General features: G+C 33.0%; 1 protein-coding gene and 1 long non-coding RNA gene across 5 annotated transcripts; both read right to left on the bottom strand.

The window, feature by feature from the left end:
• Nucleotides 1-274: 274 nt before the first annotated feature.
• Nucleotides 275-26,787, bottom strand: LOC128223843 (uncharacterized). 2 transcript variants are annotated; one of them, XM_052933274.1, is made up of 6 exons: nt 26,606-26,787; nt 4,327-4,417; nt 3,366-3,527; nt 2,655-2,812; nt 1,933-2,148; nt 275-1,364 (listed from the first exon to the last, which is right to left on the bottom strand). In XM_052933274.1, exons 1-6 carry the CDS (start codon nt 26,619-26,621, stop codon nt 898-900), a joined length of 1,110 nt encoding a protein of 369 aa, XP_052789234.1. In that variant the 5' UTR covers nt 26,622-26,787; the 3' UTR covers nt 275-897. The 2 variants fall into 2 exon arrangements, with proteins under 2 accessions (XP_052789234.1, XP_052789233.1); XM_052933273.1 differs by lacking the exon at nt 26,606-26,787 and adding an exon at nt 5,494-5,676.
• On the bottom strand, nt 8,183-23,258 carry LOC128223845 (uncharacterized). Of its 3 annotated transcripts, none has more exons than XR_008259370.1 (3): nt 22,050-23,258; nt 11,950-12,056; nt 8,183-11,056 (listed from the first exon to the last, which is right to left on the bottom strand). It is a non-coding gene; the product is annotated as an uncharacterized LOC128223845 (long non-coding RNA). The 3 variants fall into 3 exon arrangements; XR_008259371.1 differs by lacking the exon at nt 22,050-23,258 and adding an exon at nt 21,626-21,809; XR_008259372.1 differs by lacking the exon at nt 22,050-23,258 and adding an exon at nt 21,461-21,514.
• Nucleotides 26,788-27,754: the final 967 nt, after the last annotated feature.

Raw genomic sequence — 27,754 nt, forward strand, 5'->3', positions numbered from 1 at the left:
GCGGACGCCCATGGGACCATGGAAAATATTTAAATTATCATGTACATCGCGTTCCAAAACGAGAGGTTATTTCATTATGTTATAAAGCAGAGATGAGCTTTGTGTCTTCCATTGATGTAGTGCAACTCCTATATCAAGGACACAATACTTGGTCCAAAGGAGACTTAAAAAATAAAAACGGATGCAGTAGTACAAATGACCTTGTATGTTATAGGATTCTACAAACTAAATTCTAAACAATGTTTTTCATCAGTTAAAAACAAAAGAGTTTCCTAACATCTATTTATTCAAACAAAAGCAATATAGGATTTCAGTTTAGGCTTAAATTTAACATCGTTATCATTCCAAAAACATATTATGGAAACAATATACAGAGTCTACATAGAAAGTATGAAATATATATCTTTTAAAATGGCATAACTAAAATACAAGCAATACTATATACAGTATATTTCTAATGTCACATGTGAGTATATCATCACACATAAAAATCAAATCAATTGTTGTAAAATTATGCAAAATAATCAAAATAGTTTCACTAAAATAACTCTTTTTCATGACATAAAAAAACGAAATAAACATCTAATTAAAATCATTGATAAAAATCCAAGTTGAAATAATGACCTGTCTTAAACAAGATTATTCACGGTGTTACAGCAAAGCGCATGCAATACTTATATTTAAATATAGAATATATGATATATCGTATTTTTTATAGAATGTATTTTAAGAATTTACCCAACATGAACGTGTTAGAGATTATCAGTTTTGTCACATTATCCTAGTTTAACGTATGTTTAATTCAATAAAAGCAATGTCGGAGTAGGTGCTTTGGACTTTTGCCCAAAACATATTTGGCTGGCCTTCTTTATGTGCGAAAATGAAAAAGGTTATCTTCTATAGTCCTTTTGTAAGCAACTGGTAAAACACCGCGAGAAGGCCGACGACAAGAGCAAAAATAAACAAACATTTTCTATCCACTACACCCAAGAATTCTGCCATCTTTTTCTTTGCTTTGAGTTTTAGGATCTTGCTCATAGGAACCAAAGGCATGTTTGCTGCTGCTTCCTTGGACGGTCTCCCGTAATCATGACCCCGTCTTGGTTGCATCATCTTTTCAACAAACCTGAGCGCAATGTTGTCGATATGTGGATTGTCGGAGCCATGGCCATCCACGTAACTGACCCAACGGATACAGTTGTTTTCTTTTGAACCTTCTATACTGAAATTATTGACAACCTCTGCTTCAAACTTTTCGAAACATTCTTCGGTAATATAGTCTTCCTCTTTGTCGCGTGCTTCGTAAATATGTTGGTCTTTGACCAAATCGTACTTTGTTATCACGACGAAGACATCAACTGGGTCTAGATAGAACAGAAATTTTTAATATGGTTGTAATTTTGCACATACCCTCCTTATTTGCAATACTAGTAGTTAATGGTGTATTAATTATTATATATAATAGGTTACTTTTTATGCGTATTTGGTCTAATCGGGTTTATGTACATGTGTCTGTGTGTGGTTTTTGTTCGTTTATTCATTTTGCTCGCTCTTGTTCGGGCTGGAATTGTTCACTTTAGGAATGTTCCTGTACTTTCCATTGTATTTCATCAATTATGACAAAACCAGTTATTTTCACTTTGCTATCGTTAGATAAAGTTGATTTGTACAATTTTCAAGAATGATATTTTTACGAACATATGTACAATAATTCATTTCATATTCGAAGTAAACTGTCATTAATTGTCTTTAGTGTATCATTGTCAGCGTTGTCAGTGCAAGCACCATTGTACAGACACTTTAACCTCGACCATAAGTCAAAACCCTTACAGGATATTAATTCAAACCTTAGTATAACTGTTGTTACATTACAATAATAATGCGCACAAGAATACGCCAACAGATCAGTAAAGGTTCTTTTGTTGAACTTACATTTTGGCTTTCCACTCCGATCATCATACTCTTGCAAAACAGAGTGAAGGCATTCCACCAGCTTTTCGGGAAAAGATTGTTTGCAACTAGCCACAAACACCACTTTTGTAACTTTATTTTCGTCAGAACTTTCCAAAAGATATTGTAATGTTCCAATACCGTGTTCTTTTTGCAAATTTTCTACAAACTGAATCGAGGTTCCAGACGGGACAAAACCTGCATTACAAAAAGAAAATAAAGTTTCATTCATTTGTTGAAATTGTACTACAAAATGAATCCTACAAGTGTGTATTCAAAAGCAAAACAACTAACCAATAGGTAAATAAATAACAAATCCATCGGAATTATAGGAAGTCAGCTATCGGAAATACAACAATCGCATTATCAAACAAATAAGTTTTTGAAAACAAATGTTTAAGCAATGGCATAGTTCAATCATTTAAAGATGACTTCTCAAGGCTTGGATAAAGTAGTATCCATTAACAAATCAGTTGACAAGTTTACTCTATGACAGATAACTACAAAATATGCCATTTTCACAAAGTATGTGTAATAATGGAATACTCAAAACGTTAAAACTCACGAGTCAACATCGGACCCTCAGCAGAAATGTACTGACTTGTACTTTCAAAAAAATCGCAAATGTTATAACAATTAAGAATTAAACACAATAAAATACAGAAAGAAAAACAATTATATAACTTGGTAAATAAGAGTGATACCTCCAAAGTAGACCCTTAGAATCTCTTTGAATTTTTCTGAATCTTCATCTCCTGTCCCTGCAGCGTCTATAATAGTTGGCAGTTTACTCAGGCCTTTTTTAAGAATATTTTTTTCAATCGGCTCCATTTCGTTCGCCTGTAAGCCACACCGTACCAACCTTTAAAGAAAGCAAAAACTTTTATTAAACCATTTCAACTACAGGAACAAGTTTGTTAGCTAAGAAAACAACAAAGGTACTGTTTAGAGTCAAAAGCAACGCCAATTAACACTAGCAAATAACACACAACACAAATAATAACAGCTGAAAGCGTCCTCTTAAAATGAATATTAAAACAAATGATTTCCTAATGTCATTTTGTTTGATTTGCATATAGTGAGCGCGCCTTTATACGTCATCAAGTGACATGACATTTAAAGCGTTTTATTATTTTAAGATGGACTTGCAGTGGCTTGACCACTTTAACGGCTGCCTATGTCTGAAATGAAAGGTACTTCTTGCAAGATATTCCAAGCAAACGTCAACGTAGACAATATCTATCATGAATAGTTCAATTCTGACTTTGGAATGCTCTACTGACATATATGTGTAGTATTTGCAGTAGAGAGTACCTGTTAATAAGATGAAGAAGCTGTTTAATAATACCAAGCGTGAGCTACATAAATATTAAGCTACTCCTATCAAAAAGGTGGGACGAATACAGAACGTATACCGTTGGAGAATAAGCGTTTTGGATACAGCATGTCCTTTCCCCGTGACTGCCTTTGAATAAAACTTCCCACAGAGTGCCTTCACAATGGTGTTAACTATGGCGCTCTTTCCTGCCCCTGGTAATCCAAGAAGAAACACCACTTCAGGGTAGGTGCGGTTGGGCCTGTAGGTAAATAGTGAACATTTATCAGCCTTTTGTAGTGATGATATTTGGCAAAAAAAATGTTCAGAACAAATAAATTTATCGAAGCTTATCGAATAAATAGTTTACCTTTATTTTCGATAATTTAAATGTTTTGTTTTCGTGATTTAAGCCTTAAGACATTCGCTTATACAAAACAAACGCGAGATATCTGCCGTTCATAACCAGGATAGCTTTAATTAAAATATCAGTTTTACGAAATACTTTCTTGTTTCTATGTTGTCTCCAATCCGCGTGTACATATACTTACTAAAACCATGCATAGGCTGATATTTTCCATACAAATAATGAATGTTAAACCAGCTAGTTGATCTACATGTACAATGCGTTTATGAATTACTTGAGAGTTTTCGAAACAATACTTGTACGTGTACGTGTTCATCTAGAGTACCAGTTACGCGTTCTTGTTACAAGTTTGAGCGCGAGATCGATGTTCATAACACATTAACACTTTGTGATCTAATTAATACATGTAACTATGTGAATAGTTGTGACATTTGCAAAATCCTTAAGAAAACGGTTTTGCGGGAGTCGCTTGTCCTAATGGTACACGTTAAAATGATTATTTAACCAAACGACTATTATATTCAACTGCAACTTTCACTTATTCGATTTATGCACAAGAACTCGTACAAGTATGGTTTCGAAAACCTTCTTTGTTTCATATATTTTCATTATTTGTTGTTATCATTACGTTCCTACTGGAAAGTTCTCAGCATGCTGTTACTGTCTACTGAAAAAGTAAAACTAGTATGATCACCTTTTGCATAACTGAGCAATGCTTAGCAGCAGGTCGTTGTTTCGTTCCTTAACCTTTTCAAGATCTTTTGCCATTTTCTCACTTTTAACATCTGAAATAAAAAGATAAAATGTTATCTTTACAAAAATATATGGGAGCAAACACATTGACAGTGTAATCAGCTTTAATGTCCTTCCACGTCTGCGGCTTATGTCATTACTATTAGTGAGTGCGCCGGTATGCAGGCGTTGTCCACGATCAAATCATACCATACAATTTTACTGTTAAAATGTTACACTTAGAGATAACAATGAAGTCCAAAAATGTCTCTGTTTATAATATTGTTTATGTTGTAGACGTTTATGTGTTCAAATAGCCAAAATGTTCTCTGTTTCTGAATATTATAAAATGGGGTAAGGAGAAAAACCTTTTAAATACAGAGTCTGGTCTGAGACAAGTATTTCAGTAAGGTACGAAAGCCGTGGGTAATAGCTGTATGCAAATTATTTATCTGAAAAAAATAACTTGAACAGCATCCGGTATAAGTTTGCAAAACCGGTTTACTTGCAAACTTATTTTTTTTATTATCTTAGATATCAACTTCAAAAGCGACACATAGAAAGTTTGTCCATTAAATTAGAAATATTTTAAGTAAAATTAAAAAAAAAGTTTTAAGAAATATGAAAATTTTAATTCCAAAATTGATTTCTCCCGTTGGCCACCAATTGGATTTTAGGTCCCCCACGGGGTTTTGGCAAACTCCAATTGGAGAATTTTCCATATGAGCCGAAACGGGGGAAAAATCAGCAATTTGAAAAAAATCAAATATTACAATTTGGAACAGAAAATTACATTTCTATTTATGTTTTGAGTACTAGAGTTATTAACTTTATTAAAATCTAAAAAAAATTCAAAAATTATGATTTTGTAAAAACGGTTCTCCAATTGGAGAAATTTCCAATTGGAGAATTCCACAGTCAATTTCTATTGATTAAATTCACCAATTGGAGAATACAGAAGTTGGAGAACACAGAAGTTGGAGAAATCACCAGTTGGAGATTTCCACAGTATTACAGCTGCTGGGTTAAAAAAAAGTTGGGATATATACATGTCATCATATAATTGCTAATTAATTTAATATTGATAGAATATTCAAGAAAATAACAAATGCAAGATGTTAGTTGTTACCTGATTTCGCGTATACCATCGGCATTTTCAACTTGTGTGTAATCTAAAGCAGTTTTATTATATACAACTGCGTCAGATGTGTAGTTTTATTATTCCTTTTCAGAAAACTGTTTTATCAAAATGCATATTTCACTAATAAATCTAAAAAATCAAACTGTTAGCTTAATTTTGCATTTCCCAAAGATACTTCCTGGTGGTACTTGGTTATAATATTGAAATTTTAATCGACTTTAAGGTTAGAGAACACTGAATGTTTAAGACCACTCGGTCAAGGATTACCCGTGAAAGCGCAAGCACTTGCTTCAAACAGGGTCCTTTAATTATTTTTCAAAGCACCGATGAAGGGGTACAACTTTCATTGGTTAAATCTAACTAAAATAAACAAGCTCGATTTTGCTAAAGGTGATTAGCTGATAAAATCACTCTCTAGTCCGTTTCCTGGCTAGAAACTGTTACTGTGTCATTTTTGAGAGGCCATCCATGAGATAATAGCCCTGGTAGGGATCGAACCCACATAGTCATGGGTAAGAAGCAGAAACCTACACCACTAAACCACTTTCATCCTTAAAGTACCGAGAGGCAGGCATCACGCGGCAAAGGGATCGAGCTAAATGGACCATGGAATGAACCCACGACTACGACTTCAATAGGCTACGCCTTAACCAATAGGCTACGGAGACGGTATTAATACATGTACTCAATTGCAGATTCAGTGGGGGGGGGGGGGGGGTCAGTCGTCCGTTTATACATTCTTAGTCAATATCGGGGAAAATACAATATTAAGATAAAAATGCCCTATTTCGGACTATAAATTAGAGGAGTACACCTACCCCGGCCCAACATTTTAAGCCATTCAATTTCTGTTCTGAAGGAGGGGCGGATGTGGAAAGATTGAGCCAATGAGTTTCTGTAATCAGAATTGTTGTTTCATAATGTTATAGACAGACAGACAGACATTTTTATTTAGACTTGTACAATGTACATCATCTACATAAACATATATATTTTCATAAAACATGTCAACGTGTATATACAACATGTAATGGTAAATACGTTTTTGTTTTATATAACACAACATAGTATGTGTAACAAAGCAACATACTATCATTTACTATGTGTAACTATACTATAGTTCCTTTAAACAGTTTAAACGTTTTAGGACATCGAAATAAACAGACGCATGTTCAGTTTAAACATACTCTGTATACAACGTTCTCGTACTCCAGTGCGATGATGCTATGCATTATATTTATCATCCTACCTCTGATGAACAGGAATGACGACGTTTAAAAGCTATTATTTATACAATTATGATCATCTGACTGACTATCTGCCAAAACTTTTCTGTTTAAAGAGACTCTCTCATGTTTTAACACCAGACATATTTTTTTTCTCGTAATGCATCTGAACACTTATATTTATTTTACTCCTTGGTACTGAATTTGCAGAAATAATAGTAACCAGGTTGATTTTCTTTTATACTTCAATTGCATTTTTAAAAAAAGATGGGAGCAAGCCCATGCCGGTGCAGATAACACATACTCGAAGATTATGTCAATCAATTGATTGTGCAACAGCCTTTTGTTGAATCGTGTTTGTAACGCATTTCAAAATTTTGGACTTCAAAGACTATATATTTTAGCACATATCAACATTTAGGGTTCCAGCCATCAATAGCTTAGCTTTAACACTTAGTTTGATTCACAATACTTTATTTCGTAATAACAAGCTATAAAATCCAAGTAAAAGATGCATTTTTGAAAACCCTGTACGCTTCACTTAAATTCACTCAAATACTCAAGTGAGAAAGATTTAAAAAAGTATGTCATAAACATATCCCTTTAGCGGCTGAGGAAGCCGGTCCAAACCATTCATATACTAAAAAACTGAGTTTCTTAATATATAAATCTCTAATAAATTTGCCAAATAAAATTCAACATGGGTGAACAATTATAAAAAAAAATAACGTATTTTATGTATTGCAACATATTTATAAAAAGATAAAGTCAATTGAATCAAATGAATATTTTCAATGTACTTTCTTTCCCGCGGTAAGTGGACTTTTCATCTTACTCCAACAAGTGAGGAGTATGGTTGATTCTCTTCGTGACTGAAATCAACATTTTTAAACACTTGGTGTATTTCAAATCTAGTCCATATAAAGTTTATAAACATCCCCTTTAGATTCTTTGACGATTGCATTTTCCATGGGAGATCACTGCGTAGGATAATCATACAAGTGTTGTTTAGCCACACTGTGGTTTCAATAATGCCAGGGGCGTAGCTACCCCTCTATTCATGTGGATTCATAAATGTGCTGGGGGTTCGGGGGCATGCCCCCCTCAGAAAATTTTGAAAACCATGGTGCAATCTAGTGCATTCTGGAAAATAACCAGTTTTTGGATCATGTAGTCAAGTTCGCATACTGCTACTTCAGTGTTGTTTTTTTCAGAACCATGTTTTTTTCAGCCGCGTATTCACGTATAGGTGGCTACACGCCTGTATGTTGTGCATATATGAATGTATAATTTGGTTTATATGATGCATCCTTAATGTAACACCTCCTTGCTGCTACACCAATAGAAACTTCATTGAATATTAGCAGTAAAAGGACTAGCACTGACGTTCCCAATTTTCGTCTGGGTCATTTAAATAATAGAAAACAAATTACAAGATAAACAAATTTGTTTTGACTTCTTTAATGAATTATATAAACACATTGTACAAACATATCATGACACTTTTAAACAAAAAGTATGGCTGTCAATTAAACAGTATGCTAGCTTTAAAGATTGAGGCAAACCATTGGAATTTTACAGCGGACTGAAAAAGGTGTATTTAAAGCTGCAATCTCACTAATTGATCGTTTTGACTACCGGCACTCTTTTATTGTTGGTCTATAAATAGACCATTTTTTGCATCTATAGACCCAATTTTAAGTGATATAAGACTTCTGAAATAAGATCAGATTGCATTTTGTCATATTTATGGCTAAAATGATGTTTTATGTGTATAGTAGCATTACGAACAATTTAATGTAAATGAACTTTTCGGCAGTCTTACCAAACATTTTTGATTGGTTCTATTGTGAATTATCTAATATGACTGAATTAAAGGAATGATAACCAAATCAGCTTTTGAGACAAAATTTTTAAAGTGTCTAAAATGACAATCTGTGAAAGTGCAGCTTTAAGTTTTGATCATTTACACATTGTTAAATTATAAATAACTGTTTAAAAGGTCTCATGTACAAAATAAGATAATAATTTTCATACAAATATCTAAAATTGATTAAAATAATAAAGTACCATTAACATATTTCTTAATAGTGCTGTTTCTCAACTGACAAAACCATTCAAAGCCATCATTTTAACTATGAAGTTATTTTTAACTTTCAACTTTTTTATAGCATATATGCAACAAAATATACCAAAAATACAAGCCATGAACAATATGATTGTTCAACTTGCATTGTCCTTGACCTTTTAAAATGACCATTTTCCTGTTCTGTCTATTTGTAAGTTGTGCCCTGGGGAATGAAGTATGACTGTATGAATCACAAAGAGCAATAAAAACACTAAAAAAAATCCCCCATTACCCCTGTAATTTCTAATACAGCAGTAAAATCAAGCAATGTTCAAGATAGATTGTGCTGCCAAATCAAAAACATGTTTGCCAAAACATTTAGAGCTGCATTCTCACAGATATACCGTTTTAACAACTTTTGTTTTGTCTTGGAATGAGCAAATTTTTGCGTAAATATCAGCAAACCAATGGTAAAAGATTGCTGACAAAACATCAAATCCCAGATTTCATATTTCCTTCAAAGATTAATGTTACTAACGGTTTAAGAAAAGTGCATAAAACATCAATGTTTTAACTTAAATAAAAAAGTCTGCAATTGAATTTTTTGTCAGTAGTCTTATATTACTGGTTTCCATGCATTTTTCGCAAAGACTGGATGGTACCAATCCAAAACAAACAAGAGGCCCAAAAGGGCCTATGCTCTACTGGCTGGGTTTGTGTGGTCAACATCACTGTTTTCGAAAAGAACCAACGCCTTATGGGTATCTGAATACTCAAAACTGAAGACTGTATCATATTCGCAAGCATTTATTACAAAATAGCATTTTTTATACTATCAAGGCCCATCATCTAATAATTTCAAGGCCAATAATCCAGGAAACATGGGCAGATCAGGTTTTTGAAAGGAACTGAGCTCTAATGGATATACTGGACAAGTTTCATCAAGATACAATCAAAACTGAAGACTGTATCGTGTTACCGAGCAATTGTTTACTGACACACTATTTTTTTTTATTATCAAGGCCCATAATCTTGGCATGCATGGGCGGATCTGGCTGGTTTTCGAAAGGAACCGAGCTCATATGGATATGTAGATACTGTACAAGTTTCATTGAGATACAATCAAAAAGGCTGTATCATGTTAACGAGCAATTGCCTACTGACACACTGATTTTTGTATACTATCAAGGCCCATAAACTAGGCATACATGGGCGGATCTGGCTGGTTTTCGAAAGGAACTGTAGGCTGTATCATGTAAACGAGGATTGTTTACAGACGCACATACTACGTACACATTACCATCGCATAAGCTCTTCTGGCCTTTGGCCAGTAGAGCTAAAAATGAAAACAGTTGTCAAAACATCCAAAGTGTGAGAGTGCATCTTTAACATTTGAAAGTAACTCTGTTTGCCTCATGCCCCTAAACAAGGTTTAATCATATTATATGAGCAGTGGGCTTGTCCCTGTATTTTTTATTGTATAATTGCAGTAATGGATACTGGTCTCATTACCTTCTGACAATTTTTCATCAATTTCAAGGAAACAGAAAACACATATTAAGCTCATATAACGCTGTACAAATTTAATCTATTTCATTACGTTGAGAAATAGTCCCTAAAAATATTAATTGTGGAAACATATCTTATCTAAATACATACAGGAAATGGTGACATCATTTACCAATTTAGTATGAAAAATGCAGTTTCCTGATATTTGAATAGTGGTTCTTTATTTAAGCATCTCAATTCATTCAACATACACATAGTATGTATCAAGTTTCAAAGGAAACCAAATCATTGTAACAATTGTTTTCAAAGCAAATATTCACACTCTTGACAAACTTCTCTTCCTAGTTTCAACCTTGAGACTTTTTGATGAGTCTGCACCTTCCCTCCTCTTATACAGTGGCTTCAAGCAATAAAGCTAAAAGCTCAAGTTGAGCAGCTGGTGAACAAGACTGCTGTGTTGATAGTTAGTTGACAAACTGCACACTTGATGCCATAAATCATGTCCATCAACCTCTAGAATAAAGAAATGATGCAGCACAGAATTGATTTCAATTGGACCCCTCTGTACTTTCATCCCCTAAGGCCTTGTTGTAGTGGTCAAAGACTATGTCTTAGTGTGCAGTGCGTGATCTTGAGAAGCCTAAATCTGCTCGTCTGAGGAAGTAAGTCTGGCAGAGTGTGAAACTCCTGTCTACTCATATGCTATACGCCTGTGATCTATGTCTTCTTGTTTGTGCCCAACCATCACCTGAAGAGAATTTAGAGGAAGTTAGTGCTTGATTACAAGTTAATGTGACAAAACAAGGTCTTTTATTTATGCCACCAAGATCTAGTATTCCAAGTGTCATATCTTGTATGTTAACTCAAAGCAATTGAGCATAAACTGTTTGGTAATTTATTTTAAGTCACTGCTTCCACTTATACTATCAGTAATATTGAACATGAACCGACTGACCCAAATATTATTCTAAATATTTTTATGTGCAGAAACCATAATCCTATTAACCCAAAAGTAATCCAATTGTATGTCTTCACAAAACATTTTACAACAATATTTGTCAATTTAACTCAAATATATTTATTATTGTTTTTTTGTCAGACAAACACAGAGATGGCCCTATATATATTGCTCACCTGATTTGAGAAAGGATTCTAAATTAGTTATTGTTTGAACACTTACTGGACACTTTCGGTCTGACTTTATAATGCAGCTGGTGAAAATATTAAATGTCCCTTTATAATGGGCTTACAAAAACATAAAAAAAAATGTATTTGTTTAAAAATTACAAAGGGCCATAATTCTTACAAAATAAGTTTGTATTGAGCAGAATAAAAAGGCTTTGCCTAAAATACAACCTCAGAACTATATTTACAAGTAAAACAAAAAAATCTACAACTTGAAATATGTTTGCTATATCTGGTTTTGAGAGAGAATGATCAGAAGAAAACATCACACATTCACAATCATATTAAAAAATAATTTAGTTTTTTTTTTTAATAAATTCTATTTCAAAAACACTGCAAAAGACAAGACACTTACATTCAATTTCTTGATTTAATGATTATCAATTCTCATGAAGCGAGATGGGTCTTACACTCTAACCAGTGCAACTTGCATGTTCTTAGTTGCTCAGTTATTACCTTTTTTAAATTTCTCCTCTTGATCTGAGCCACGCCAAAATGATGGGAGATGCTTTTGTTGTCTTTTCCATCAGAAAGTATAGCACCTCTGTGTTTCTGTTTATCTCCTGAAACAGTAATAGTTTATTAATAATAATAACAATAATAATAATTAGTGACTTTTATTGGAATTATTTTCACCGCTTGTGCCTTGCACATTGGGGAACAAAATTGACTCTCGGAAAAATACAAATTGGACAGGCCAACATCGATAATATATTGGTAAAATATACATATTTTATTTATAACAGTATGCAGTTGTTGTTTTTTCAAATCCTACATAATTATATTATCAATGATATTTCATAATACAATATAATTTATATAAAAATTGAAATAACACGGCATAGTTGTTGACAGAACATGAACAAATAAATGTGTAAGACTACTACTTTATGGGGTGTAAATAACTCAGGGCTATATTTCACTTTAGGGACATTTGAACACTTTTGGTGAAGATCCACTACCACACCCACTAATCCCCCCCCTTCTGAAACCATATTTTTTATGGATCAACATACGGTAAAGGAATTTGACAGATGGTAACCTTAGGAACATTTCTGTGACATTATTTTGAAAACAGGCCAGCAGGATCTGAGGAGAAGATTTTTCCATTTAGACATATAGCGAAAAGTAGCTCCGCACCCTACAGCAAGTTTTTTTATGAATCAATATCCGGTGAAGAAAATTCATACAGGGTATTGAAACATTTTTTTTGCTTCATATGAAGATAACTTAACTAGCTCTTCATCATATTAAATAAAAATTAGCACAGTCTATGCCGCACACACAGAGCCCCGCATTTGATCTTTTACCAAAGTTTGATTGAGAGTTTAGTTTCTTGGCACACTATGACAAGTCTTTACAGGTATATTAAAGCTGCACTCTCACAGATTGATCGTTTTGAAAAAGTTTTTTTTTATCTTGGAATGAGCCACTTTATGCGAAAATGAATGGAAACCAGTGATATAAGAGTGCTGACAAAAAATCAGATCACCGATTTTAATTTAAAAAATGGATACTTGTGCATTTTTCTTAAACTGTTAGTAATGCTTTATGCCATTAAAATTAGTTTAGTCAGATCTTATGTCAGCAGTCTTATATCACTTATAGCAGATATTTTGGCAAAAATTGGCTCATTCAAAGACAAAAAATAAAAGATTTGTCAAAATGGTAAATCCGTGAGAGTGCAGCTTTAAAGTGTTTGAGAAAAGTAATCATCTTATCAACACCGGTAAGAAAACAAATACAGGGCTCTTTGCAGCTGTATAGTCTGTCCTTTAGTTAATTCAAAATGGTGAAGAAAAATAAAAGTTGTCTTCTGTTTTAACTTTTAAGTCATTCAAAGGAATATTGCCTACTGTTGCAGCATTTGTGACTGCACATATCATGTGATATACACACACCGATATATAACAAAACCAAGTTCATTTGTCTCAGTAATTGCCAATTTTGGGCTTTCACTTCTTGAACATGTTTTGAGTTTTAGTGATCTGAATAGGCTAATGTTTTTTTATGACAATGATGCAGGTGATCTAAAACATATTTTTTTCATCAAAAGATCCAGGAATGAACAAATATTTTTTGTGTGAAAAAACAACAGTTCAATTCATTTTTTTATGTAATTTAGTTAAAAACAAAACTTATTTAAAGTAACTATATATATCTCTATATAATTCTATTATTTATTCCACAGAATATATTCCAACAGCAAATTTTAATGATATGCTTTTTTCAACCATTCCAATTTATTTTGTCAATAAGATCAATTAAACTATTAGCAGGCAAATTGACTATATTTAATAAATTTATATCAGTAGGAAAATGACCAACTAAGATCTTAATTATACACAGTAAAGACAGTTACCATGACAATACTAGGTGCTTTTAGATGAAGGCAAAGATAACAGTCAGAGAGTTGCTACTGAAAAATTTCTTATCAAAATTTGATCAGGGTCAGTAGCCTTCAATGATATATTGTCATGGACCTATAAACTATGGTTTATAGGTCTGTGATTTATGTATATTGAATTAAAAATAAATAAAAATGTACATTAATTTTACTATATTCTTCTTTATATCTTAAATTCTGAACAATACAATTTTATTGTTTTATATGTCACTGAATGCATGACTTGTGTTCTTTTTTAGTTGCTAAACTTTTAATACTAACATGCCACACATATATATTAATGTTTTATGCAGTTTTCTTAAATCGTTAGTAAGGCTTAAGCCATTAATTATTAATTTCTGACCGAAATATGCCAATCTTTGATGTTAGCTTTTGTCAGCAATCTTCAATCATTGATTTGCAGATCTATATTTACCAAAAATTTGCTTTTTCCAAGACAAAAATAAAAAAACAGTTGTAATATTGGTAAATCTGTGAGAGTGCAGCTTTAATTTATTATAATTTGGTGATTAATTCACGTTTACATATCATATATGTGTTTCAAGAAATGGAACTTGATTGGATATTTTAAATATCAAAATATATATTTGATAATCCTATTTGAGTGTCAACAATTATTAAAGTGTGTCAACGTTAATATACCATCCTCCACAGCTCCAACCCTGAAGAACACTCACACAATATTGTCCCCCACCGCCACTAAGGAAAGTCCCAATAAAATTTAAAACATATTGACCTTAAAACTACTTGTGAATAATAATTCATAACTAGAACTGTAAGCCATAGACTAACGAATACCCCCCACCCCTCCATGTCTAGGTTGTTTGCCCTGGAGTTAGGCCGGACAAAGCTAATTTTGCCTACAAGGGGAGATAACTCCAGTCAGGGTCATGTGACCTGTACCAAATTCACAGAGGCGAAAGTTTACAACATGGCCATTAATTTCTGAAAGTTTGATAAAGATTTGTTGAATAATAACAAAGATGAATCCCGGACAGGGCTTATTTTGCCTACTTTAACACATCAAGGGGAGATAACTCCAGTCAGGGTCATGTGACCTGTACCAAATTCACAGAGGCGAAAGTTTACAACATGGCCATTAATTTCTGAAAGTTTGATAAAGATTTGTTGAATAATAACAAAGATGAATCCCGGACAGGGCTTATTTTGCCTACTTTAACACATCAAGGGGAGATAACTCTGGTCAGGGTCAAGTGACCCGTACCAATTTCACAGAGGCGCAAGTTTACATCATGGCCATTAATATCTGAAAGTTTGAAAAAGATTTGTTCAATAACGACAAAGATGAATCCCGGACAAAAAAAACGGACGGACAGACGGACAGACAGACAGACAGACAGACGGACAGACGGACAACCCGATTCCAGTATACCCCCCCCAAACTTTGTTTTGGGGGGTATAATTAATATACTGTCATTTAAACCTTAAAGTTGTTGAAATTATAATAGCTGCATTTTCCACATACTGATAAGTCATTTAAATAGCATAATTCTAGGCACCACCATACTTGTAAGTTTTCTTTTTCTAAGTCTAAATTTAAGTTACTATGAAATGGCCTTATTTATTGCTTTTCCTATGTATTGAATGACTTCGTTCTTTGAAAAAAGGCCTTTTAATTGTTTTTATGATCCTTGTGGGAAACAGTGACACCATTCTGTGTATATCATAAACTTGTCAGACACTTTTAAATGTCCCCACAGTAGGACTGCAGAAAAAACCTTGACACTACCTAGTACAGAAAAGATGCTACACTAAATATTAAAAGTTGTAAATTTCTGGTTCTCAAGCTCTTCAAATTTGTTTAAATTATTACATATAGCTCGATATTTTTAGAATCATTCAATTTTTAAATTATTATCAAAGTGAAGAGTTTGATAAAGATTTAATTTAATACTTTCAATCAATAGCCTTTTTGATACTATAAAATCTATTACTTTAATTATTTTTCCTCCAGAAACCATTCCCTTATATTATAAGAAATTGTTCAATGAGGGTATGATTAAGTAAAATCTCCTATTATAAAGAGTACCATATATCATAAAAGAAACACAACTTTCACTGCACTACAATTAAAAAGACAAAGCATTTGCAAAGCAAAGTAGAACATTAGGTCTCTGACTAACTGATACATTCACTTAATCATATGACTGAAAATTTTCTTTCTAAAATTTCTTTTTCTCAAGTTCTTCAACTTTCTTTAAAAATTCTAAAATGGAAAATATGACATATATATATCTGTACTTCAAGAATAAAAAAATAAATAAATAAAATCTTTTTCAGGTAAAGAGTATGATTTAGATTTGAATTTTAACAACTTTTTTTATACATGTAAAATGTATTATTTTTCATTGCCTTCATTCTTAAAGCAAACCCCTTAAATTTCCATATCCAAAATCTCCAATTATAAAGAATTCCATATTCGTTTCACTATTAACTAGTCTAATAAATAAGCAAAGCAATTATTTAAACATAAAATGATATGATGATGTAATAAGAAATGCTAACAGCAATACGGGATTTTATTTACATTTAGAAATGGGATCAAAGATGACACTTGACATTCTAAATGAACGAGAATGCTTAGAAAATATACAGAAATATGGAAGAGTTTTGTTTCTTAATGACACAAATTCAAAGTAATGTTCCTTTCTTGATTGGGTGGGACTAATTTAGCTCCGCCTAAAAATTGTTTTGTCATCAGATTAGGTATAACACACAATGTGATTGGATCAAAATCCTGATATATAATAAACTCTGAATGGAGGCATCCAATCAAAATCTAGTAATATTTCCATTTGTTTCCAATTGATTGCACCATCAGTGATTTACACAGTCAGTGATTTATGGCCTTTTAACTTGTAATGGTCAAGTGGCAAGTGCATATATGACTTATGTTAAATCATGTTTTAAGAGCTAATTAGAATTTTAAAGTCTAAGCTATGTGACAGAAAATTAATACCAAAATCTTTTTTTTGAATTGTAGTAACTGATTCTTTTGTATTTGATGAGGTCAGACATTTTAAGATATATATAATATTCAGTGGATATGTGTTGATCAAGCATTTAATAACATGCCACAAAGCAGAATATTTATGAAGTCATTTTTTTTTTTACTTCAGACCCTGGGGCAAGTTTGGAGAGTTGCACAGAATGCTTAAAGAACTAAAGTGTTGGGAATCAGTTCCTGTTTGCAGTGTGTGTAAACCACGTGATAAATTGCGTCATAAATGCTACGTCAGAAGGCAATATTTTGATTTAAAACAAGAGGGCCAAATGGCCCTGAATTGCTCACCTGTCATATATTGCACAGATTTTTTAAGTTTTCACTATAACACATATAGAGAAAACCCATCAGCCCCAGGGTGTGGCCAATTTTGACCCCAGGGCCATAATTTGAACAAACTTTGTAGAGGTCCACTAGACGATGAATCATGCCAAATATCTAAGCTCTAAGCCACGTAAGTTCAGAGGAAAAGATTTTTGAAGTTTTAACTATAAACATATAGAGAATACCCTAACCCCCCGGGGCGGGGCCAATTTTGACCCCAAGGCCATAATTTGAACAATCTTTGTAGAGGTCCACTAGACGATGAATCATGCCAAATATCTAAGCTCTAAGCAACGTAAGTTCAGAGGAGATTTTTGATTTTTTTTACTATAACCATATAGAGAAAACCCATGACCCCCCAGGGGGCGGGGCCAATTTTGATCTCAGGGCCATAATTTGAACAATCTTTGTAGAGGTCCACTAGACGATGAATCATGCCAAATATCTAAGCTCTAGTCCAAGTAAGTTTTAAAGAGGAGAAGATTTTTGAAGTTTTAACTATAAACATATCGAGTATACCCATGACCCCCCGGGGCGGGGCCAATTTTGACCCCAAGGCCATAATTTGAACAGTCTTTGTATAGGTCCACTAGACGATGAATCATGCCAAATATCTAAGCTCTAGTCCAAGTAAGTTCAAAGGAGAAGATTTTTGAAGTTTTCACTATAAACATATAGAGAATACCCTAACCCCCCGGGGCGGGGCCAATTTTGACCCCAAGGCCATAATTTGAACAATCTTTGTAGAGGTCCACTAGACGATGAATCATGCCAAATATCTAAGCTCTAAGCAACGTAAGTTCAGAGGAGATTTTTGATTTTTTTTACTATAACCATATAGAGAAAACCCATGACCCTCCAGGGGGCGGGGCCAATTTTGATCTCAGGGCCATAATTTGAACAATCTTTGTAGAGGTCCACTAGACAATGAATCATGCCAAATATCTAAGCTCTAGTCCAAGTAAGTTTTAAAGAGGAGAAGATTTTTGAAGTTTTAACTATAAACATATCGAGTATACCCGTGACCCCCCGGGGCGGGGCCAATTTTGACCCCAAGGCCATAATTTGAACAGTCTTTGTATAGGTCCACTAGACGATGAATCATGCCAAATATCTTAGCTCTAGTCCAAGTAAGTTCAGAGGAGAAGATTTTTGAAGTTTTAACTATAAACATATAGAAAATACCCATGACCCCCCGGGGTGGGGCCAATTTTGACCCCAGGGCCATAATTTGAACAAACTTTGTAGAGGTCCACTAGACGATGAATCATGCCAAATATCTAATCTCTAGACCAAGTAAGTTCAGAGGAGAAGATTTCTTAAGTTTTCACTATAAACATATAGAGAAAACCCATGACCCCCCGGGGCGTGGCCAATTTTGACCCAAGGGCCATAATTTGAACAATCTTGGTAGAGGACTATTTGGTGATCCTAACTACCAAATATCAACGGCCTAAGCTTTGTGGTTTGGGAGAAGAAGATTTTTAAAGTTTTTCCTTTTGGTTGCCATGGCAACCAGAGTTCTGCATGGAATTGAATTCTTTGAACAACTTTGATAGAAGACCACCCAAGGGACATCCCTATGAAGTTTTATAAATATTGGCCAAGCGGTTAAGGAAGAGATGTCTTTTAAGTAAATTGTTGACGGACGACGCACGATGCATGCCGGACAAAAGGCGATCACTAAAGCTCACCTTGTCACAAAGTGACAGGTGAGCTAAAAAGACTTTAAACAAAGATAACTTTACTATTTCTTCACCATTTTAAATGAAAGAAAGCGCAGTCTACGCCACCTACGGAGCCTTGCTTTCGGCCATTTACCAGAGTTTGATTGCGAGTTTAATTGCTTTAAACACTTCGACAAACCTTTTCACAATACGGCCGTCGGACGGAGCACTGTCAAAACATGATTTTGAAAACGGGCGAAGCGTTTGATGAAACTACTGACTTTATCAAATGTCGGTAATAATCGCGTGGTATACACACACTGGTTTGACTATTGGTAATCAGTTCCACTCACGTTGCTGTTTATTAATAGAAGAAATATTTTTTGACAATACCTGGTACCGTACTTGTAATTTTATTCTTGTACAAAAACTCGTCATCCTTTACTCTACTTATGTTAGGTAAAGGATTGAAAATATCTAGTTAGTGTATTTTATGGAATTATTTTTACCACCTGTACAATACAATTTGGGAAAAAAAGTTGACATTGGGAAAAATACAAAATCAGGCTTAAATATCTAATTTATATTTTAATGGCAAAATATATCATCGAAATTGGAGTTCGGGATGAACAAGCATGAATTATTACTCTATTGCTTGGCATATATTTTTTTTCAAGCCCTGCTATATTAAATTCAGAATTAGAACAAGCCCTGATGACATAATTTTCACCAGTGCATGATTGTGGGCTTGTGCTAAAATATTCTATATACTACGTTTTAAAGATTTTTATGCATATATTATTTTGTTAATTTATAGTAAGTCTTTTCAAGATTTTTTATTCATTAATGTTATGAAATCTCCACTTATCAAATTTGGAAAATATAAAATATGGTGAAAAATGGACAAGTTTTCACTAGGGAAGAAGGCAGTAAGGCAGTAAATTTCACCAAAAACCCCCACTATTAATGTTGTTGTTGCTTTAGCCATATTGTTAATGATTACAACTGAACAAAATTGACAAGATGAAAGAAGAAAAACTGATTTCAGGAACATACCAGTTATTTTTTCATTATAATTGATCATCAGAACATCACTAATTAGTATAGTCTATCTATATCATTATTAAAAAAAAGAACATGGAAATTATATTGATATATGAAAAATATTACTTGAAACTTAAAGAAATCTCAAAACGCTGAAGTATAAGCAATAGTTTTGTGCCGAAGATCAGTTATAATCGACAATTGATCGGAAAGGCCTTCATCAGCGACAATCGATAGTGAAATTTGAACAATCGATTATAGAAACAAGAGACGTAACCACTACCGACTACCAGTTAAAAGATTGTCTTGAAAATATATTTTGTTTCTGGTCAATACATGTTAATGTTGAAATGTTCATGTGGTACTATATTGTGTTATCTAGTCATATTATCATGTCAGTAGCTCACTACAGTACCTTATTACAAATTTTCTTTGTAATTTAACTGCAAAAGGATTGGTTCTCAACATCACACTTTTGTGGTTTTAAAATGTTACCGGTATTGTTTACTTCTTAAATCATGTAATAATTTAGTATTCTCAGTTTTCTGAAAGAAAATGTTCTTGTAAAACACAGAATATTCAACTGTTTGTTTTACTTGTTACTGACTGATTATCAAAACGAAATTGATATTTTTCTTTGTGTTTACTTTACACATGTATTCAATACCGTACACAAAATTTAGAGCCTGCAGTCTCATGATCTGTAATAGTAACTTGTAAACACTAAAGTATAGTTGCGTTCTGAATAAATAATGTAATTTATACAAATAAATGTACAAATAATATTGTAAGGGAACATTTTTTCTTAAACTGGTTCATGTAGTTTATCTATATGCCTTATATGATGACCTAAGATAGTTAAATAATGATTAAAACGATTAATAATCGATCATTGATTGTTTTCATAAACCGATTATCTATAGTAATATTTCAGTCCGATTCCCAACACTAATAAGCAATAAAAACAGTCAATTGTATATATATAATATATATCAACATCTACAGATACTTAGCCATAAGTTTTCAATTTTGGATAAAATTAACAAAATTAGAATTGCATACCTTCTTGTGTACATCTGTTAAATAAAATGAATAATTTTCCTTTATCATTAAGTAAAACAGTTTTTAAAATAACAATTGAAGGATTAAAATTTTGAGCTACTAATTGCATTACCATAGATCTACTCAAATTTTGACACTTTTTAAAGAATAACCATCTTCAAATGTAAAAGATCTACAGCATTCTTCCAAAATGGAAATATTTCATACTTGACTGAGTTCTTATTGAAAAATTGTCCTGAGGTAAAATGGTATTATTAAAACATGTGCTAACAATATTCCCAAATAATTTGGTACAGTATGACAAACAAATAAGCACATGATTGTGAAGAATAACTGTTTCTATGTACAATTGACTGGTGCAATAGTTAGCAATAGACTTGGCGTCAATTGAATTTAGTTTGAAGGATAAACAATAACACTTTTTTAACACTTTTTTACCTTTTTTTTCTCAAAAAAATGATTGCAGTCAATTGTAACCATGAACTCCCCAGGTCCGGGGAATAGTGGGATTTTCGGTTCAGCCAACCCCGGCTTTATAAAGCTACAATAATTAGCAATCAGGGATACTTTTTTATTATTTTGACATTTGTTATTAAAGTTAACCTGGGAGGAAAAGTGCGCCCGGTGTGGGGCTCGAACCCACGACCGCCGGAACACTAGCATGGCGCTCTAACCAACTGGGCTACCCGGGTGGGCGGCTGGTTCTAACCGACACTAACTACATTATGTATCCCTGTCTCGAGTCTGCCATAGTCTAAAAATCTTCAAAAGACTGAAGGCCATTTAGGTGGACTAACCCCCGCTTAAATTCCTTCCCTGCAGGAATGAACTGATGGTAAAATGTCCTCGCACCAAAGGGAACCTAGGTTACGCCCATTCCCGAGGAAATTTTGCGGGGAAAAAGCAGACAAAGCTTTGCGGAGTAATGTCACTATGTGGGGGGGGGGGCATACCTGTGCGTGATCAAAAATAACAAACAATTCTTATCATTTAAACCATCATGAAAACAAACGGCATTTAGAATTACCATACAGTTGTCTTCAATAAGTCCATAGCCCAAAAGTTTATGATTGTCCATTTCAATCCATTTTTTACACGAATGTTCGTCTGAGGTCACCGGAGTAGGTCCTACTTGATTTGATGCTAAACCGGTTTAAGAAAATGTTCGTCTCCTACGCAGTAACCTCCCCTATTGTACAGTAGCAAATATAAAATCCATCACAAAATCTTCGCCTAACTCTCATAAATGTGATTTAAAAATATGTTAATATTTAATCAACGTGTTTAACGATATTCATCTTTGAAACATTATTACAGTATCTTTATCCTCCATTCACAAACACGTGGACATGATATTGATAAGCAAAGTACATGCGTATATTTGATAAACGAACAAAAACATGCAAACAGGTAGATCAAAGATAGTGTCATTCAAGACATGAGTTTTTAAACTATCATGAATTGCGTGAAGGGCTATACACTTTTGCAAAAAAAATACCCCTTGCAATAGTATTTGGATATATTTACTTCTTATTTATCAATGTAAAGCTATCATTCAGTTATGGCAGATGTTCAATGTAACTGAGCACAATTTAAGAGTGTAAACGAATTTCGTCACTGGTTTTAGCTACAGCTCCTAAACCCTGACAATAAGTGATCCGAGATAATGGCTCCTTTTCAAAGAATCATTTGAAATGGATGAATTCTGAAACAAAGAATGATTGTTGAGCTTATTTTTTTACGAAGTATTAAGTCAATACACAATGTTATAGAACATTTATAAATAATATCACTGACTTATAAATAATTGTTTAACCTATACTGGTAATAGGTTCGTGATAGTGCTATCATACATATATGTACCCATTTCATATGACAAGAAAAATAACATACCGTGAGTGATGGAAACGAAATAATAAAAAGAAGCCACTTTTGCATAGGATAAAAGATACACATCGAAAGGTTTTTTTCTTTAAATTGGAGTGATCAAATTAAGTTTGTCACTAAGTCAACATAGTTTAATGTACCTACTGACAATATAAGATGGTGTTCTCTAACCTATTCGATTAACTGAAAGACACAAATTGAGCCCACCAGGAAATGAAAATTAGTAAGTTATTCTTTTTAAAAGTATTTAATATTTTCGAGCATCTAGGACCAGAAGGCTTCAGAAAAGGATAAATAATTCGCAAATCTGACGCAGTTGTATTTAAGATCACTGTTTTAGATTGCACACAACGTCACAAGTGAAAACACCGATGTAATACTGGAAATCGGGTAACATCTTGCAATGTTATTTTCTTGAATAATCTACAATATTAAATTAATGAGCAATAATATCATGACATGTATATATCACAACTTTATTTCTCCCCAGCAGATGTTATACGGTGAAAGTCTCCAACTGGTGATTCCTCCAACTTCTGTGATCACCAACTTCTGTGAACTCCAATTGGTGGCTTTTATCTATAGAAATTGACTGTGGAATTCTCCAATTGGAATTTTCCCCAATTGGAGAGCCGTTTTTACAAAATCATAATTTTTGATTATTTATTAGATTTTAATTATGTTTATGAATCTAGTACTACAGACATACATAGAAATGTAATTTTCTGTTCCAAATTGTAATATTTGATTTTTTTCAAATTGCTGATTTTTTCCCCCGTTTCGGCTCATATGGAAAATTCTCCAATTGGAGTTTGCCAAAAACCCGCGGGGGACCTAAAATCCAATTGGTGGCCAACGGGAGAAATCAATTTTGGAATTAAAATTTTCATATTTCTTAAAACTTTTTTTTTAATTTTACTTAAAATATTTCTTATTTAATGGGCAAACTTTCTATGTGTCGCTTTTGAAGTTGATATCTAAGATAATAAAAAAACTAAGTTTGCAAGTAAACCGGATTTGCAAACTTATACCGGATGCTGTTTAAGAATGTTTTTTTGTTGTTGTTTTTTATGAAATTTGAACTTGTTAGCAAACAATATAAAAATAAAACTGTCAGGCGCTCAGTAAACATGTTTTCCGGCGAACGTTTGCGATTTGGTTCCCCGCTTGTATTGTATGCGCTGCGTTGCAACAGGGAAACAAACACTAGGATTGCTGGCACTCGCCTTATTGAAAGCACTGCTGGTCATCCGTTCTTGACAATACGTTACCTAGCTTTCCCCATCTTTTTCATTTGGATTTGTTTTCAAGCTAATTGAGAAAACTTTAAAAGGTAGTTTTGAAAGTAAACAGGTTTTGGTTTCTTTTTTCCGAAAAAATAGGAATTATCTTAACCAAAGGGACACAATTCTTAATTTTACTTTTCATAACTGTCAACTTTGCGGTTTTTGTACTGTTATAAGTTTCGCAAGATGTTATTAAAATAAACCGAAACGTAACAAATATATAAACTTTGTGCAGATATTCATATATATTTTGTTACCTGCCATAAAGGTTTAATTTGCCGAATAACCGAAGATGCTACTGTATTAAGTCTTTATAAAGAATTAAATTTTATGTATTGTTGTATTGTCACGTAAGGTTTCTCTCTTCGAAAGGTAGCTTCTCATGTAATTTCAATCGTACTATTTGTTAGCAATTTGCTATTGAAAATATAAATTGTACATAAGTATCGGAATAATTAAAAGTTCGATTCAGGTTCGCTAACATAAACTTCATTATACGTCTCAGAAAAGGAGTCATTTAGAATATGTTGTAATCAATATGCAAATTGTTTCGAAGAGATCTTATTGCTGATGTATTACGCAACCAATAGCTAACCCGACATCTTCTTTTCATAATGGCCTAACATGATATGCGGTGATTTGTATATATTTACATAAAATCAATTTAATTCGGTTTAATGTTTCAAACATTCTCTTCAGAATAAGCTCCAGAATAAGAACAACAAGCTGTTTAAGATATCTTATGTTCGAAGTTACTATTAAAGAATCTTTGATATTCTATATACGCACGTTATAAAGAAAATATTTAACCCGAATATGTAACTCAAAAAATGCCTGCTACTATCAACCTTTGCTTCAACATGTATGCAAAGTAAAGACTTACATTAAAGTTACATTATTATGAAAATCAATCATGCGAAGGTATCGACAATAAAAAGTATCTCAAATGTTTGATGAGTTATAAATGTTCAATAAAACAACCAATTATACAAAAAAATATATGCAAACCTTCTACTCCAGCCATACTTAAACTATGTGTTATTTATGCATTTCAGGTTACCTGAATGGAAATACCCTACTTTCGTTTTACCTTGTTAAACTAGAACATATGCGTAGTATTGCTATGTGAAACGGTATCCGAATTTTAAAGATATCATTGTTTTCCCACTTTTTTCATTTGAAATTATTTGCAAACTAAATGAGAAATTTTAAAAGGCCGTTTTAAAATTAAATAATCTTATTTAATTTTACGAAAACATCTAAGCAAAAAGGGACAGAACTCTTGATACTACTTGTAACAAATGTCCACATAGTGGTTATTTGTACTCTTATACGTGTATGTTGTGTACAGCTGATGAAATAACTAACATGTAAATCCATGAGATCTGTTTATAGCGCACCCATTTCGCATATTGTTATACGAACTTAAGCACCAAAGTAACAATTATATAAACATTTTACAATTGTACAGATATACATATATATTTGGTGACCTGCCATAAATGTGTAATTGTCATAACCGAAGACGCTTTTAGGTTAAGTCATCATTACAGAAATACTTTATTGTATTGCTATATTGTCGCGTCAGGCGTCCCTCTTTAGATGTTAAGTTACGCATTGAACCGAGCTCCTTCAACTCCAGCTGTATTATTAGATTTCAATGTGCTATTGAAAATATGCATTGTAGATAATTATCTAACTAATTCATCATAATTCGATACGGATACGTAAACATACACTTTATTTTAAGCTTTAGAATAGGAGTCATTCAAAATATATTTTAATCAATACGAGAATTCTTTCGAAGATCTTTTATTCTTAATGTATTATGCAGCAAATAGGTAACCCGACATCAAATAACTGATTTTAATCACTTAAGCTTTACAACAACACGTAATACATGTAAGAATACAAATATGAATATTGCACACCTTCTACTGGAGTCACTTTTAACTACGTATCAATTATAAAAATATCAGAAAAGCTGAATGAGAATGGCCTACTATCGTTTTTTTTGTAACAAAAAAAAGAAAAACTGGAAGGAAAAAATCAAGTCATAGAAGGTATTCTTAATCCGTTTGAGGTTCATTAAATATACACTTCATAAATAGTTTTAGAATAAAAATAGTATGCAAATTGTTTAACAGAAATCTTATATTCGATGTACGGATGTGCACATAAACATGTATCATCGATATTATATTACGCTTATTAGCAGCACATATTAATCAGAACATTTAACTGGATTATACATGTCTTCAAAGTGAAGACTTAAAGTACCGAAACATTAATATTGAAATCAGTTCGACAATCTAACGTATCGTAAAAGGAGTTTTGAATACAAGTTTGACTTATTGTAAATGAGCAATAAGACAACATATGGTATACAAAAAAAGTAACTTTTACAAACCTTCCACTCCAGACATGTTTAAACTACGTGTTCTTTATGCATTCAATGTAATCTGAATAAAAATAGCCTACTTTCGTTTTTACTTTGATAAACTAGAACAAATGTGGAGGAGCATTACTATCTGAAGCGTTGCCCAAATTCCGAAGATAACATTGTTTTCCCGTTATTTTCATTCGGATTTATTTTCAAACTAAATATGGACACTAAAAAGGTCGTTTTGAAATACATCATTTTCCGAAAACATCCCAGCCAAAGGGACACAAATCTTGGTATTACTTTTAATAAATGTCCACATTGTGGTTATTCGTACAGCTATACGTATGTATATGTTGTGTCTACCTGATGAAATGATTAACATGTGAGATCTATTGATGTCGAACCCATTTAGCATACTTGTTTTACGAACTAAAGAACCAACGTAACAAACATATAAACATGTAACAAATGTACAGCTATACATATACATTTGGTGACATGCCATAAAAGTGTAACTGGCAAAATCGAAGACGTTACTAGGTTAAGTCTTTAATTCAAATGAAAATCAATTCGACAATCGAACGTATCATTAACGTATTTTCATACAAGTTTGACTAGTTGTAAATAAACAATAACACAACAAATTATATGTAAACAAATAAGAATTGTTACAAACCTTCCAATCAATGCATGTTTAAACGACGTCTCCTCTATGAACCATACTTTTGGGCTTTGCCATGATAACGGCACTGACTAACATCAGGGTATCATCTTCAAGTTGATCTTGAACCATATATATGTCCTTTCTTAACTGCTCGCACTGTCAATTCTATTATTAAACCGCACGTTACGGCATAACCACTGAACATACATTGCATACATAGTATGCACGTAACGCAATTGACTAATGTAGTAAATTAAATTTGATAATTCAGTAAGACAATTGTGTACATGATCAAATCTATCTAGAATAAAGTGTTAGCTCAAACTTACGTCATTACCATGGTGATCTGTCCTGGTTGTATTTATACTGAAATAATCTAAATTATTTTGACTCGCGGGCCTCTGTTTAATAAACAACTTGATGTTCACCTACTTTAAGATGAGAATCCAAGTGGTTTTATTAAATTGTAAACATAATTGGCTAATGGACTAAATTGAATGACTGAGGCG

Source organism: Mya arenaria, chromosome 17 (assembly GCF_026914265.1).
Source record: "Mya arenaria isolate MELC-2E11 chromosome 17, ASM2691426v1".
NCBI lineage: Eukaryota > Metazoa > Mollusca > Bivalvia > Myida > Myidae > Mya > Mya arenaria.

Excerpts from the sequence above, each read along its gene's own strand:
- LOC128223843 (XM_052933273.1), bottom strand. The coding sequence starts at position 5,518 with ATGCCGATGGTATACGCGAAATCAG. Across the intron at positions 2,149-2,654 it reads TCTAAGGGTCTACTTTGGAG|GTTTTGTCCCGTCTGGAACC; the intron begins GTATCACTCTTA and ends TTTGTAATGCAG. Across the intron at positions 1,365-1,932 it reads TCGGAGTGGAAAGCCAAAAT|ACCCAGTTGATGTCTTCGTC; the intron begins GTAAGTTCAACA and ends TGTTCTATCTAG.